Here is a 16,921-nt window from a genome sequence, read left to right as displayed (position 1 = left end):
AGGTAGAAGGAGACACCAGACAGCGAGCTCACGTTTTGGGGAGCCCCTTCATGCACTACAGTCAGTGTTGTCTACGCAAATTCCTACAACAATGCTGTGAAGTATTTGCTCCATGGTACAGACAGAAGACACTTAAATTCAAAGGATTTTAATGATTTACCTGAAACCCACAGCTAGGAAGTTCTAGAGCCCAAATTCTAAGACCCATGGGTTTTTTTCTGTACTAGTGATTCCCAATTTTTCCAAGTATGAGTAACCAACTCCATTTAAATTATTTTTATTTTTTCACTTTTTATTTCACAATAATTTCAGACTCATCTAAAAACTTGTCAAAATAGCACAGAGTTCCCATTGACCCTTCAAGCAACTTCCCCAAAGGTTAATATGTTATAGAACCATAGTACAATAACCAAAATGAGGAACTTAATGGTAACAGCATACTGCTTACTAGTTTCCACACCTTACTCAAGTATCACCAACTGTCCCACCAATGCCCCTTATCTGGTACAGAAACTAATTCAGATAACACATTGTATTTAATTATCATTATCTTCTTAGACTCCTCTAATCTGGGACATTTCCCTCATTGTTCTTCATTTTTCATAACCTTGATACTTTTGGAAAGTACTGGCTAGTTGTTTTGTAGAATATCACTTAATTTGGGTCCCTTTTAATGCTTAAAGTTTCACAAACCCTCAAGTGACTAGAATTGTAGTCTATCTATTGATAATATATTTGTTTATTGAGAATTTATTTATTGAGAATATATTTATTGAGAATATGCTTATTGACAAAATACTATACTAAAGTGAGAGATGCTCTTGATTTCGTTTATCACAATGGCTTTCACACATTTAGGGAAAAAGTATGTATATCTGTGAGATAATTTTTACTTAGTCTACCAGCAGTGCTTGGGTATATTTAGTTTCATCTACCCCTATGATGTCTTGGCAGCACCTCCTCAGATCAGCAGCCACAGGCATACACACACACACACACACACACACACACACACACACACCCCAAGGAAGAAATTCTCAAAGAAAGTTTGAAGAAGACAATAGTCAGTGAGATCAGATAACAACATCAAGAGCTATTCTTTATTGGACATTAGTAAATTTATCATATGTTTGCATTCCCCCCTATGCCAAGAGTTTCACATGTGTTGTATCATTTTAAGCCTCACAGTAACCTCTAAACAGATACTATTATCATTCCCATTCTAGAGCATAGGAGATGAAGATTCTGGGTCTGTAAGTGATTTGCTCAAGGTCACACAGTGACTGCACAGCAACAGTGAGATTTGAAAGTTCTACTTAGCTACGTAGGCCCCATGTTCTTATCCACCCTGCCAGTGTTCTGCAAAATAATCTCTGATTCTTTGCTCCCATTGTTCCTATGCCTGGAACAGTCTTCATTTTCCTATTTCCCAAATCCTTTCCCTGATAGTGTCTTTAAGGTGCAGTTCTAAGTTCATTCTTCTAGGAAGACTGCCGTTGGTGGTGCAATATTGGTATGCCAGCCCTGGGGATTGCTCCTCCACCTGATATGGCATGAAGAAAAAAAAACGGGAACCACAAGGGGCTTGGATATTTCTGAGTACAACCTCCTCCTTGTATAACTGAGGAGATAATAACAAAACTACTAGCATTTACTGAGTGCTCACTATGGGTCAAGCCATGTTCTGCATGCTCTAATATATTCTTTCATTTACTTTTCTTAGAGCCCTAAGACAGAGTTACTAATACTGTTGAGTGGGAGACTTCTAGAGCTCACTACATCTGAGTTTCCTTCCTTTCTGGGCACACAAGAGGATGACAGCCCCATCCCTACTACCATTAGGTTGAGCCATGTTTCTAGACCCAGCCAATGGGGTATAGGCAAAAGTGATGTTATTCATAAGCTGACACATGTCGTTGTGGGTACTCAATGAGCTGTGGGGTGGCAAGCTATGTACTTCCTATTGCCTTGCTTTGAGACCCTAGGACTTCCCCAGGGAGGCCCCTGGTTTGACTTTACTCAAGAGTACTCTCTGAACATAATTCAGGAGTAAGAATTAATGGTTCTTTAGCCAGGGAATTTTATATTAGCTGGGCAGCAGACAAACCTCTGAGTTTTAGGATGTGAACACAATCAAAGTTTACTTCTCCCTCATGTTACAATCCTGTGTGAGTTAGTTTTCCATCTTGTGTCTATCCCATCTGAAACTTACAGCTCTCAGGTCACTGAAGCAGGGAAAGAGAGAGATGCATGAAGTATCCCTTCCTACCTCTGCCCTGAGTGACACATGTTATTTCCTTCCTTGTCACATGGCCCTGTGCTCCCCCTCCCCCTCAAGGGTTCAGTCCCCTGTTCCTTGTATGTCTGAGAACCTCAGGTCTGGTGAAGACCTCTATCCTCCCCATGTGACTTCCCCTCCAAACTGTGGCCTAATACACAGTATTCCTGATTCACCTACTTTAGAATTGTCAAAAACAGTTGTTGAAAATGCAGATTCCAGGGTGCCACCCTGGGGACAATGGCCTGAGACTTGGCATTTGCCCCCTTCTTAAGGCACTTCTTGGTATCCACAAATGTTTCAGAACTATTATAAAGGGTACATCCCAGAACTGTGGCACATAAATTTAGTCACAAACACTTTTTAACATATACATGTACCATCTATCCTATTATTTACTTCACATGTAACATTTTTTTCTGTCTTACATTTTCACTTCAATAAATTTATTTCTGAAGGAGACTTTTGTCACTACCATAAATAAAAAACTGATGTCACTTACCAAAGAAGAAATAGACAAGCTGTCTTTATATGATAGAATATTATTCAATGCTAAGAAGAAAAAAATGCACTATTGAGGTACAAAAAGATGTGGAGGAGCTTCAAATGCATATTACTAAGTGAAAGAAGCCAGTCAGAAAAGGCTACACACTGTATAATTCCAGCCATATGACATCTGGAAAAAACCAGGCTACATTGTCAGGAGTCCAGGGGTGGGAGCAAAAGGATGAATGGGTGGAGCACAGGGGATTTTTAAGTCAGTAAAACTATAATGAAACCATATATGGTAGATACATGCCACTATCCATTTGTCAAAACCCTTCAAACCTATAACGCCAAGAGCAAAGCCCAATGTAAGCTATGGACTTTCAGTGATAATGATGTATCAGTGTTGGTTCATCCATTATAGTGAATCATCACCACTCTAATGCAGGATGAGATTGGGTTGGGGGAACTCACAAGGAGGGAACACATGAGAACTCTGTACTTCCAGCCCAGTTTCGCTTCGAACCTAAAACTGCTTAAAAAAAATAGTTGATTAATAAAAAACGGAATAGATGCACACAACTTCAAAGAAAACAAGATTAACACATTCTAGCTAGATATTACTGTATGTCCAAGTACTCTAAGGCTGATGCCTTCTCTTTGTTTACAGAGAAGATTGACAAGTGTGAAAAAGGTGTTAAAGACATATTATCACTCCAGTGAGATTTTCTCCTAGACATAATCATAAGGCATGAAAACAAACTGAAAAGAGAACAACGTTCTCACTTGATCAACATTACTTAACATTGTGTCTGTCGGGGGCATCCATCTCATCCCAGGCTCTCAGAAACACTAGTCTAGGGATGACCCTGAAGGCAAACAGTTCTGTCACACATGGGGCAAGCATTTTTTCTGCCACTTCCTCTACATGCTATTCTGCGTGCATAGTCTGCTCCTGGCCTCTAGGGACTCAGAGTCCAGGAAAGTGTCTTTCTGCACAGTTCCTGCCAAGAAGAGAGTGCTGCTTAATAAAGATCTGACAGGAACACGGCTGTGATGGAGGTAGATAAAGACAACTACGTTGGGAGTGAGACAGACCTGAGCAGGAGAGCTGGGGGGTTGAACTGAATCAGGCGATACAGAGGCAAAAAGTCAGCTAAACAGACATACTGGATCTGAACACTGATCTGAACTGGATCCCTGATATCAGGCAGAAAAACAGCTAGGGGGTTATTGTGTGGTCAAAGCACAGCACTTAGAGCATCTGATTTTTTAAGGCTGCAGTAAGAGAGAGTAATAGGAAAGGCAGGAGTGTGATCTGGTGGTCCCACTCCGGGTGTCTGAGCCATATTGACAAGGTGGAGCTATATATGGCTCCCATTTAATGAGCAGCTGCTATGTTCTTAAAACTTCAATACAGCATGGCCGCTACTTATAATAAGTGTTCAAGTTGGGTATTTTATTCCTGTTTTATAAACAATGAAAACAAAGTCCAGGGAGGTTAAGTTACTTGCCCAGGATCACTCAGCTGGGTAAGGCCCAAATTGGAATTTAAATTCATGTCTTTCTGACTTCAAAGCCTGTGTTCCTCTCATCATTCAGCAATAGAACAAGAAAAGGTCTGCTCCTGGCCAAGTGGACTCAAGCCAGGACAATGATCACTATGATTACTAGAATAAGAGTCATCATTATTTGCCATTATAGAATCTGAAAAGGAGATGGGATGAGGTGGAGGGGGTCTCAGGATAGCATCCATATTCCTTTTGCCTGGCATTTTAACTTCTTTTTAAAATTTTTAATTATTATTATTTATTTATTATTATTTATTATTGAGAGACACAAGCGAGACAGAGTACGAGCATGGGAAAGGCAGAGAGAGGGGGAGACACAGAATCTGAAGGAGCCTCCAGGCTCTGAGCTGTCAGCACAGAGCCCAACTCGAGACTCAAACTCACAAACTATGAGATCATGACCTGAGCTGAAGTCAGACACTGAGCCACCCAAGTGCCCCAACTTCTATACAGACACATACACATATGTGCATGTGTACACACACACAGACACACACACAAATATACCTTCCACCGTGCATGCACTAGGAACCAAAGATAGCACTGTTAAGTCTGGAATGAATATGTGCCAAAAAAGAGACCAAAAGATCAACAAATATTTAACCTCTACTGCATGCATGGCCACTAGGGTGGCTAGGAGAGAGGCTTCTTTTGCAGAAATTGATGCTGATTCACTTCAACCACATTTAAAGTGACCATTCCATAAAGAAGGAAACTAATTTGATCTGTCCACCTCAACATCTCCGAGCAGGAACCTGGCAAAATCCTCATGAGAGCAATGAGCTGGGTCCAAGACTGGGACCTGTGTGGCCCCCTTGAGGGCTTGAATCATGGAGTTAGAACCTATATTTGCGGAGCTTCTCTTTCTCTGGCAGTTTGCATCTACCTGGAACTCAAACTGTAGCTAATTGGATTGTGCCTATTTTGTTATAAGGCAGCCAGTCCCACGTGCACCCCATTTTCACTTTTAACACATGCAGAGGGAGGTATCAAATGTGTACTATATGCAATATGTACTCTTAGACTGCATCTTACATGTGATACACTCAGGAGGGGGATGGTGTGCAGCTCAGGCCACACAGTATTCACTTGCCAGCTTCTTTACATCCAGGCTCGCTTCCAACTTGGCTTCCTTCCCAGCAAACAAGAAGCTCGCTCATTCCCACACTCCTTCAAATAGCCCCTCCTCCCTCTAGCCAGCTCCCCCTCCCCCAACTCACAGGCCACAGCTGGGCTTTTCCAACATACCAGCTGGAAAAGAGGAGGGCGGTGGTTGGGGGGTGGGGAGGAGAGAGAAAGAGAGTCCTAGTATCTGGCCTTTCTCCACCCACGGCTCTTTAGAAATCCATATTTTACTCCTGCCCTACCAGCTTCATTAAGTACTTTCCTGAGGGGTGGGGGGCTCAGCTAGAAGCCACACCCAATAAATTAGCCAACCCACCAGAAGCAGAGGCAGGCTGGCAAGTGGGGAAGGATGACTCTAAAGTGAACATCAGGTAGAGGATCTATAGACAACTGAGGTGAGAATCAGTCCACACCTGTCAAGACACCAGGTACCTCCCTTCCTCTAATCCCTGATTCTGCCTGTGAAGGTGAGACAGTTGCACTCAGTGCTTTATTCCCGTGCATGTGTGTGCATGTATGTGCATGTAAAAAAATAGATAGCTACACCTGAAAAGCAGCCAGGGATGTGATGGTGGAGGCTGAACATCCTTACATCATCTCCTAGTAAAGAATGAGAGTGCACTGGTGAGAACCCTGGGTGAGGAAAGGGTCCTTGGAGCTTTCCGTTTAAACAGGACCAGGAGTGGCCAAAGTAGGAATAGAAAACTACCATGGAAGGTCAAAGATGGGAAAATGAAAACAGTCCTCTCATGATTCTGGCAAGGGGTTAACTGGGCTTCCTCTTCTCTGGGATGGTTTTGCATCCTTAGCTCCATGTTGGCATCTGTTGTCTGTCATTCGTGATACGCTGCTTTCCTACTGTGGTATGTGTCAGGTGTAAATCCATGATTGCCAACAACTTGGTATTTCCATGAACACAAGACAGAGACTGTTCTTTGTGATCTTTGCTGAAGACACATTTGTACATGCCATGTATAGCATACACTGGCATTAGATACTGGGACAAGATGACCCCTTTAAATTGAAAAAGGATGCAAGTTCATCTCCTTCTGCTTAGATTAAAATGTTTCCGGGAGGGGTGCCTGGGTGGCTCAGTCAGTTAAGCATCGATTTTGGCTCAAGTCATGATCTCTCAGTTCTTGAGTTTGAGCCCTGTGTCGAGCTCTGAGCTGATAACTCATGGCCTGGAGTCTGCTTCAGATTCTGTGTGTGTGTGTGTGTGTGTGTGCGCACACATGCGCGTGTGTGTCTACCCCTCACTCACCCACGCTTTGTCTCTCCCTCTCAACAATAAACAAACATTTTTAAAAATTAAGAAATATTTCTGGGTCCTCAATCAATCTCATTGTAATGAACCCCGACTTTCAAGCTCAGGAAGGATCTTGAGGGCCACTAGTTTCAGTCACCCACTTGAGCCCCCTTTCTAAGGCAGCCTATACTATTGTGGTACAGCTTTGATAGAAAGTTCTTTCTAATATTAAGCCCAAGTTGGCTTCCCTGAAGGTTTCATCACTGGCCAAGGCACTGCCCTTTGTTATTCCACAGAACAGTTTCCTGCCCTTTCTGCATAGCACACGTTCAGCATTTGATGCCAGCAAATATTTTTCTCCTTGATAGTCTCTTCTCCCCAGTTTCCCTCCCTGTGGAGCTGCCCACTGGATGAGCTCTAGAAGCGCATTCATTCAACAAAAGCTTACTGAGTATGAAACAGGTGCCAGGCAGTAGATTGGGAGCTGATGGCCCAATGATGAGCAAACACACACAAGTTGCTGCTTCCAGGGGTCTTACAGTCCCTTTGCAGTGCCTCCCTTACACCCAGGCAAGAGGGTCCCTTGCTGTAGAAGGCCCCACTCTAGCCCTTCTTCAGCTGCACCCTTCGCATAGGAAGTCTGCGATGTTGAGGAGCTATACCCTTCTTCCTGAACATGCTTCATTGACCTCGACCCTGGAATTCCTATGTATTTAGACATGAGCCTGAGTCCAGAACATTCAGGTATCTCTTCCTCAAGTTCAAAGGGAAAGGGGCAAGGGACAACTGTTTAGGGTTAGGACAAACAGAGCTTGGGTAAGCCAGCTGGAGTGTCCATGCATGTATGACAAAGGCTGATCCTGGTGGAAATGTAGCCAGAAGAGTAAAGAGAATCCAAGTGGCCTGTAGACCAAGGGCTGGATACCCCCATTTGGCTAGCACAGAACTCTAAGGAATCCAATAATTATAAATTCAAAGCTGTCTTCCAGGTTTTTTTTGACATTTGCAGAAAAGGAGGATAAAATTCATTTTATTTAATGGTTTGTTAGTTGGACTTATAACTTTTAAATACTTTGGCTTATGGTATGTGAGCCTCCACCTATACTCTTGCTCTAAAGTCAATAAATGTTAGGGATGGGCCCAGTCATTGTGGAGACTGATAGTAATTAAATAATCTCACACACACACACACACACACACACACACACACACACACACACACACAATGTAAAATGGAACCAGAACACTAAGAAAAATAATATACTCTATGGATCTCTCCTAAAATGCTCTAGTTGATCCCCATTCTCAGGGTTCTTATCACATCTCCTGGTCTCCAGTTTCCCCTGAGCACTGCAGAGCTCTTCTCTTACTACCCCAGGATCTAAAACACTGACTAAAATATTTCACACTACTCTTGCCTCTCCATGTGGAGCTCTAAGGAAGCAAACCCCAGGAAGAATAAGGGAGGCAGGCCACACAGGTTCATCTCTCCCAGACTTATTTCCTCTTTTCCATTAGGTCCAAAGCAGGTACCCCACATCCACCACAACTGCCATGGTGGATTTCATCCTTGTACCAACCTCTAGGTGATCCACAGCTGACCCTACCTAGAAGATGGATTCACCTCTTTGTCAAGGTATCCATGTGTCTCACAGCTCTTCTGCTTCCAGCTGTTAAACTCAACCTACATCTATTTCTTCTCACTTAGTCTTCAGCAGAAACAGAGAAGACTTCTCTGACTAATTGGGGAAAGAATAGCACATTCCTCCACTTGTCTTTCTGAAAAGGCACCCCACACACTAGCCGCTTTAAAGCACACACCTCTTTCTTGTATCCAATATTACTATAATTCACCTGTGACCCACTGTCTGAGTTCTTGATCCCTATCAGCTTCTGTGATGTCTGGGTTAGATTGTCAAGCTCCCGAAGGGCAGGGCCACATCTGCCCTGTGTCTCCAGACACTGCTTAGCAGAGCAGCAGACATAGGTAGGCACTTACTTAATAAAGACTTTTAACGATGGAAATAGAGAAGCAGCACTCTTAACCTAGAAGACTGTGAGTGCACAAGAAGCAATCTACTACCACCAGCAGACCACAGTCACAGCAGTCCTGCCAGGGACTAGACTGGGAAATGGGGTACACTTCTCCTTTTAAATGAGGCAGGGGAGAACTGTCTTGCCTTTGAGATAATAACAACAAAATACTGTGACAGCATGGCTCTGTGTTGACTGATCTGATGCTCAGAATGACCATCAATTGAGGACTATCATTATTACCCCCGTTTTACAGAGGAAGAACCTGAAGCAGAGAGAGGCTGTCCTACTTGTTCATGCCTCGAACTGGGGCCATCTGGCTTCGGAGATCTCAGCTTATCCACCATGGTCCGTCAAAGTGAACCGGTGCTGCTTCAGCCAGAAATGGAGAATAAAGAACTGCCAGTTGGGCTCTTGTCCCACACTTCCATGGATCCTTGACCCCCATCCAACCTGAATGAATGGCTGAGAGGAGGAGGGTGGCTACTCAGTCAGCTTGTGAGCATGGAGCCAAGTTGGCTTTCAAAGCATTTGTTCATGCACACCATCCATCTGCCTCCTCCTGTCCTCTCTTCTGGTTCTCAAACATGCTAAGTTTGTTCGCACTCACGTCTTTGAACTTGCTATTTCATCCACTTGGAATGCTTTTCCCCAGGCCTACACATCAGTGGCTCCTTCTCATCATGTAGGGGTCAGCTCAGATGGCACATTCTTGGGAAGGCTGACCCTGATCCCTCTTTCGAATGTTGCTGCATCTTTCTCAAGCCCTCCCTTTCATTTTTGTCTAAGTCATTATCCTACTTAACTTTCATCATGGTACTCAAAACCATCTGGAATAGCTTTATTTATCTACTAGTTTACTGGTCTGTTCCTGCATCTCCACTAGAATGTCACCTTTAGAAGAGCAGAGATCTTACCTGTTTTGTTCATGCCTAGAACAGTACCTGGCACACTGTAGCTTCCCAGTAAATATTTTTAAAGTAAAAGTAAAAGAATGCATGAACAAATGAGTGTAAAGTCCCTTATAGGTATGTGCAAAAGTAGAACTGGCTGGCTCCTGCAGTTGCCCTTTACCACATACATTACAAACAAACTCTTATCAGGAAGAGACCAAATCTTCATTTAGGGCAGTCTTTTAGCCCTTGGGAGTCGTGGGAAATGACTAGGGAGCTCTTTGGTTCCTTTGTTTGAGCAAAGAAAAGACCAACACATTCAGCCACTGGGATTGCAGACTGCCCTCCGTTGAGAGCCATGTGTGGACAATTGCTGGATAGCTTGCTTCCTGAACGGAAAATAAAATAGTGACATCTCAGCTCTTGTCTTTCTGTCTTTTTCTCTTCCTACTCTAAAGAGTTTTCCCCATCTCCCCTTTGCCGCTCTTCCTCACTGATACCCTGTGAAGAAACACACGTAAAAGTGGGACAATGTGTCCATATATAACACATGTGACTCATTACTAGGAGGACACAATCTCATCAAAGTCTCCTGGCCCCTGCACAAATAATGCAAACCCCTAAAATACCATCATCGTATGCAGGAAATGCTTGATTTAATCCCGTCATAATGTGCCAACATGACCCCCCTACACCTTGCACATAATAATAGAGCCAATTTCTTTATTGGTATTAGTGTTTTAATTCAAGGCTTTATTTATGACACACCATAAAAATAATGAAGAAGAAAGGAAACTCCTAACCTCTGCCTAGACCCTGTATCACATGAGGATATTTCACAATAGCCCTAATGATCCTTTTCTTCTTCTTTCTTCAACAAAATACTGCTTTTCCATGATCAAAATACCTGCCATTATATTTTAATCCTTCTCAAGATGTTTTCAGGCTCGTTATCTTCTGATCCTCCTAACAGACTTATAAAGAAAAAAGAAGAAAAAAAAAAGGTGCCTCTAAATCACAGAAGTTGGAAAAGGGGCCCCAAGGCATAAAGCAATTTGAGGAAGTTCTCACAGCAGGTGAAATATCATCCAGAACAGGCTCCAAGTCCTACCGTTTTCTAGAGACAAGGATGTTTTTGCCAGAAGCCACACTTCCAGCAGCCTCTGTGACATGCAGAACTAAGCCAACCCATATGGGAGAAGAAAGAAACAGCTTAAAGAGTTAGGAAGCTAAATAATTCTTCTTTCTTTTGGAAAAGATGAAGCTCCTGATTGGGGCAAAATGCTGAACAGGAGCACCACAAAGTGAGGCTTCCCTCTTGCTGCCAGCCAAGCCACTACAGTCTGTACCTCTGCTGGAGGCCCACCAATGGAAGTGGAGAAAAAGGCTGGAAGAAAAGCATTGAGCAGGGACCCTGGACCTTCTCACCTAACAGAGTCCTCAGCTCTGGGCAGGACTTCATTTGGGTCTCCAGGCAAGCCTAGTCACAAGAAGGAGGAACCCAACCCTCAGCCTCTCAGAAACATTAATTCACCAAAATCTATTTCACCTCCTCTCATCATGCCCAAGCGGAGGCTCCAGTCATCATCTGTCCCAGAAGTGTATTGCCCATTAAGAGCAAAGATAAAATGAATAAAAATGTCAGCTAAGCCTGTCTCTCACAGAGCAAGCCTTCAGGAAGAGCCAAAGCCACTCAAGATAACTGGCATGGCCTGCTGCCACTCTGCCACTTGTTCAGGAAACACCCAGAAGTCCTCCCCCTACTTCTGGGAAACTACTGAAAAAGTGGCTATTGTGACCACACAACAAGGTGCAATTGAATGTTACTTCTCCAGCATCACTAACTAGGTTCAATTTTCAGGTGAGTCTTTTCCATCTGGGATTCTGTGATAAGTGTTTCCAGAATTCATGACTCTGGGAGAGTGTCCACCTGCTATCTCCAGTCTCTAGAACACACTAGATTGGAAGTGGAGCTGGAAGGGCTGGTGTGAGTCTGAAAATCTGAATGAATGGGGTAGGGAGGACGTTCAGATTTAGGAAGACTGGTCCATGATTATATCTGGCATCCTCTATCCTGGATGCGGAGAGTTTAAGGGACATTCTAAGTTGATGTGCTTCAGGCCTAAGAAGAGGAGTAGATTTGACAAGGTTCCCTTTCTTCCTTCTCCATATCCCTTCAACTCACTCTCAACTTACTTCCCTATTTGCTTGCAACTTAGGAAAAACTTGAGTCTGCCAAGAAGTGTCTTAGCAAACCGTGGAGTCTTCTTGGACCTAGAATCTCTCTCCATGTCCTCCTCAGTGACTAAAACATACTGCTGAGGATGTCAATGTAATATGGGAGGGGGCAGTTCAAAGTGAAAGAATAAGGTCAAGCTTGTTGTGTTTCAGTCTGTGAGAAAAGGGAAAGTGGACAATAGGGAAAGATCTCTGCATATTTCCCTCCAAAGAGGGAAGAAGTTTGAGTCTGGGACTGAAACTGGGCTGGGGTAAATGTCAGTAAACAACAAATCAGATAAAAAGATACCTTGGCCACAAGCATGAATGTACCACCAAGTTCCTTCATTTTATCACTTCTGACTTCTGAACCATCTATTCTGAGGATGGTTATGGAATTTTTGAATGGAATTGCAGACACTAGCATTGGAAGGAAAATGCAAAAACTGGGATACAACTGACCCACCAAGCAGGCTCTACCGGAAACCAAACACCTTTTGGACAAACTTAACCAAAAGAAACATCACCAAGGAGCCCTTAGAGATGGCACAATGGTTCCCAAGGACAAGCAGGTAAGTAGTAGTCTACAAGACCTGGAGACACCATAAGGCAGCAGGAAAAGGGAAAAGGGGTCTCACCTGTTCCGGCCCCTGGAAGCAGATGCGGCAGAGCGGGGTCCTCATGCCACTGTCCAGGCTGCTGCCCAGTGAGTAGCAATCCTCAGCCTTCCCCTTACAGAAGTCATCTGAGGAGGCACTGCTGAGCAGCGAGGCGGGTGGCTCTGTGGCTGGGCCACCCCAGTCATCTTCCACAGAAGAAGGTGGCAAAGGTGGTGGAGGTGGCAGAGGGGTGGTCTCCCTGCCCACCCCTTCTCGAGGGCCCCTCCAGCCTGCCCACCCCCCGGCACCTAGAGCCGGAAGGGTGTTGTTGTTGGCCGCCAAACTGGGGGGCTGGGGGTCTCCGTGCATGGGCAGGGGCGCTGGAGGGGGGCGCCGGAGTAGGAAAACCTTCAGGTCATTGAAGAGCATGCGGCAGCGGCACTTGAGGAGACCCTGGTGGCGCAACATCTGGGGAGCCGGGGCACACAATCCACAGCAGTACCAGGCACAGCAGCAGCAGCACCACCACCACCAGAACAGCCCACTCAGGGGCATCAGCATGTGCCCAGTGGAAGCAGAGAGCCCGGGAGGGGCAGCTGGAGTCTTTTCAGAAGAAGATAGTAGAATGGTTTTGGGGGGGTCCACAGCGAAGCTGTGTTTTGGGAGGATCTGCTTTCTCACTGGTTCCTCTTAAACCCCTTCCAAGTAGCAAATCAACTGCCCCCAGGACTTAGAACTGTAAGTCACTGATTTTGAACTCTCCCCGGAAAGCCCAACAACAACAAAAAAGGTTTTCTTTCCTCCCTCCCGCAACCTTAGCTTTGCTCAGGGTGTCTCCTTTTGGCCTTTGACTTGAGGGCACTGGGAGGAGAAGGGGGGTTTTAAAAATGTTGAGGAAGAGCTGTTTAGGCCTTGAGATCAAGGTCTAGTTGTTAGAAAGTTTCCCAGGAGAAGATTTTTGGGTTCTTCTCAAATTCCTAGGCAGTGGGAAATTTCTTTTCTTTTGTATAAAAGGGTGAGGAAGATTATAAATCAAATTTGGAGTGGACTGAGCTGGGCTTAGGGCAAATCAGCCCAGTGAAAAATTGAGTACTGCATGTGCAGAGAGAAATAGTTTTCCTCAGGTATCAGGTGATCGGTTGTGGGGGTGGGGGGTGTACAGTGGGGAGGAGAGGAGGTTGGGAGAAGTTTTAATTCTCCTGGGCAGAAAACTGGGGCAATTAATCCCCAGAAGCACCAGAGTTACTTTTAAGAGAGCAGTTGGATGGGGGGTGAGGGGGCAGGGAGGAGGAATTGCCGGTGAAATTGGGCAAGGGGCTTGTGCTTTGCTGTTGCAGCTAAAGGGTTGCACAGAAGAGGGAAAAGTCAATTAGGAGAATAGAAGTGGGAAAATAATGGGCTGGCGAGGGGGAAAGAAGGAGGGAAGAAAAGATCGTTTAACTCTTGCAGATCTGCTTCCTTCCTGAGCATTAGGATCCTGGCTAGAGGAAGGGTGAGTGTATAGGGGACGGGAGGCAGTGGAGCAGAGAGATGGGATAGAGAAAAGGGGCGTGTGGGAACAGACAGGAGGAAGGAGTAGTTACATGATTTCAGCCCCCAGCCCACCCCTGAGGCAGTCTGTAAATCCGTGGCCCCTTCCCCTTGGCTCCATCAAAGGTCTCTTGGGGCGAGAGGCAAGGGGCGGGAGAAGGGCAGATCCGGGCGGGTGAGTGGCCTCTCCTTCTCTTCCTCTTCCTCTTCTGGGCCGCTGGCGCCCTTCTCCTCTTGCTCCGAGTCTGCCCGTGGCCGCTGATGCTGCTGTGGCGGCGGCAGTGAACGCTGGTCGGCGTCCCGGTGTCTCCGGGGCGGGGGTTGCTCCGGCTCGTCCTCTGGCTGCTGCTCGCCGTCCGGCGCGTCCGCGACTCCCGGCTTCATGATCCTCCGCCTCCTCCTCCTCCTTCCCTGGGGGCCGGCTCTGAGCCCCCGCGCCCGGGCAGCGCTGCCATGCAACCGGAGGCGAGGCAGGCGTAGGGGTGGGGGCGGCTGGGGAGTGAGGAGGGGGGGCAATAAAAAATGAAATAAAACTAGTGGAAGAATAATAATTCAGTTCTCAAATAATCAGGCAAGAGTGCTTCTGGAGGGGTGGGGGTGGAGGAGGGCGGCTGCCGGGTCTTCACCGCAGCTCTGCCCCCGCTACCCCCCCCCCAAGGGCGGCCTGGGCCGGCTCCCTGCCCCCCCCCGCCCCTCCCTCCTCTCCGCTGCCTCCGGCTGGTTGGGCTCGCTGTTGCTACCTCCTCGCAGATGCAACGAGGTAAGGCTTGTTTGCGGTGCCAGTTGCAGGTGGGGAGGGGGAAATGAAGCAGTGTGGCCGAGGTGGGAGACAGCCCGCACTTGGCTCCGGCTTGGTCCTTGCGACTCCTCAAAACCGTATATAAATATATCTCTTATAAAAGGCGAGAGGAAGCAAATCAGATTCCAGGCTGCTGCCAGGTGTTGTCTCGTCTTCCGCCGTTGCTCAGCACCCGCCGCCGCGACTGCTGCCCCCCTGGCTCAGTTCCCAAAGGGGTGGTGATGGAAGAGAGGTGGCGGGGCGGTGAGCTGACCGTCCGAGGAATGGAAACAAGATTCTTGGAGCCGAGAAGGCTCTCATCTATCTCCGCTGCCGCCGCCGCCGCCGCCGCTGCTGCATTCAGCACCCCAGGCGAGTGGACAGCTCCCACCCAGACCCCGCGCGTCACGCAAGTAGGGGCCTGACGCAGACGCCGAGGAGGGATAGAGGAGGGAAAGGGGCCAAGAGGAAAAGAGGCTAGGGAGAGGGGGGCCAGGGAGGGGAGAGAAAGACAGAGAGAGAGGGAGAGAGAGGGAGAGTAGAACTGTTCGAGGGAAGGGGATGGGGAGGGACCAAGGGAAAGGGAAGGAAGAAGGCGAGGGAGGGATTTAGGAAGGAAGGGAGGAGGGAGCAAAGTGGTGGAAGAGGGAGAAAGGCAAGTGGAGTGTAAGGGAGCAATTCAGGTGCATTTTCCCCTAGCTTGAAAGTATCAATGTGGAGAGTTAGGTTGTAGAATTTCTTCCCAGTAGACACTATCACCAGCCCTCTCAACGCGCATACACAGAGCCTTCTACGTCTCAACCAGAGTCCATTTCCCTGCTCATATAAACATTTTAAAGCAACTATCTGTCTGCAAGCTTGGCAAAAGATAAAGTTTTGTGATTCTCGCACTAACACTGAGACTTGGTGGAGACTAAGTCCCTCATGACTAGGAATTCATGAGAAGGAAATGCTTCAAAGAGAGAGGGGATACCAACACCATTTCTACCAGTTTATTCTAAAATTTAAGCTACAAGGGACAGGATTTGTTTGTTTGCTGTTGGTTTTTTTTTTTTTTTTGGTCGATTTTGATCATATGTGCATAGGTCAGTGGTGGCATGTAGTAAGTGCCCAATACACATTTGTTGACTCAACTATGCCACCCTCACTATCACCAAAGTCATCATTACTCCAAGCCATAGACCTCTTTCAATTGTGAATCATAAGAATCTAGAGCAGTATTATATCCTCATCCTAACCAATATCTCCAACATCCCCTGATCCAAGCTTTTCATTGAGTTGCTGACAAGAGGCATTTTGAAATGGATTTTAATTTCCTCTTTTATTTGTTTCTGACTCATATCACCCTACTGCATCCTTCTCAAGGAGTTCCCAGTAACTCAAAGTCGTCTGTACAAATTCTCAGTACTTATAGCTGTAGATTTCAGTCATTTAAAACTTAAGCTTGCTTTCTTGCCTTTCTTCATAACCTCCCTTCCTCTGAACACACACACACCTCCAGGGTCATAAACTTGGACAAGCTATCCCAATGAGTCATCTACACAGCTGTGATAATGCCTTTAGAAATATTGGAGCCACAGACAGAGAAGCATTCAAAATCTCTGCACCAAAATATCACTGGCATGAAGTTCAGCCCTATGAATCATAAGAAAACTACCCCTTTGCTGCCATCTCCTTGAATGTTTTATACTTATAAGTGCTAAGGAGCAAGGACCTAAGTCTCGGTCTTGATTAAGCTAGGGTGGCTGCTTCTATGAATCATGCCTCAGCACCCACCATGGATGCTGAAACCTGGCCCAAGGTGAATGGTTGGAAGAGGATACTACAAAAATAACTACAAAACAACTACAAAATAATATGTACATTATGGATATCAGCACACCCACTCTGCTGCAAAAGAGAATTTCTTTGTTACAAAAATCCATCTGCTCTCAAAGAAAATTCTCTGTGCGCCACATCGCCCTGTGCCTGACTCTGACATTGCACAAATTACACTCTATAATAATGATCTCATTATATATTCATCTCCCTTTATAAGACACAGAGCTCCTTGAAGGCAGGGACCAGTTTTATATTGTATCATCAGCACATAACACAGTGCCTAAAGCCCAATGTGTGATAGAGAAAACAGCAGTGAAATGAAAGACCTTTTTGTTTTAGT

The 16,921-nt window shown here is 45.7% G+C and overlaps 1 protein-coding gene across 2 annotated transcripts in view; it reads right to left on the bottom strand.

The window, feature by feature from the left end:
- MARCHF4 (membrane associated ring-CH-type finger 4) overlaps window positions 1–15,229 on the bottom strand; it is a 114,398-nt gene extending 99,169 nt beyond the window's left edge. The window contains exons 1-2 of one of the 2 annotated variants that reach the window (XM_029933883.1): window positions 14,723–15,229; window positions 12,492–14,474 (exon numbers count right to left, since the gene is read on the bottom strand). In XM_029933883.1, the coding sequence (XP_029789743.1) occupies window positions 12,492–13,013 (522 nt within the window). In that variant the 5' untranslated portion in view covers window positions 13,014–14,474; window positions 14,723–15,229. Of the gene's footprint in view, window positions 1–12,491; window positions 14,601–14,722 lie in introns of those variants that run through there. The other variant, XM_029933882.1, reaches the window with a different exon arrangement.
- Between the last annotated feature and the right edge of the window lie 1,692 nt (window positions 15,230–16,921).

This window comes from Suricata suricatta, chromosome 3 (genome assembly GCF_006229205.1).
Source record: "Suricata suricatta isolate VVHF042 chromosome 3, meerkat_22Aug2017_6uvM2_HiC, whole genome shotgun sequence".
Lineage (NCBI taxonomy): Eukaryota > Metazoa > Chordata > Mammalia > Carnivora > Herpestidae > Suricata > Suricata suricatta.
Note: the sequence above shows the minus strand (reverse complement) of the source record. Positions and strands in the feature narration are given on the sequence as shown.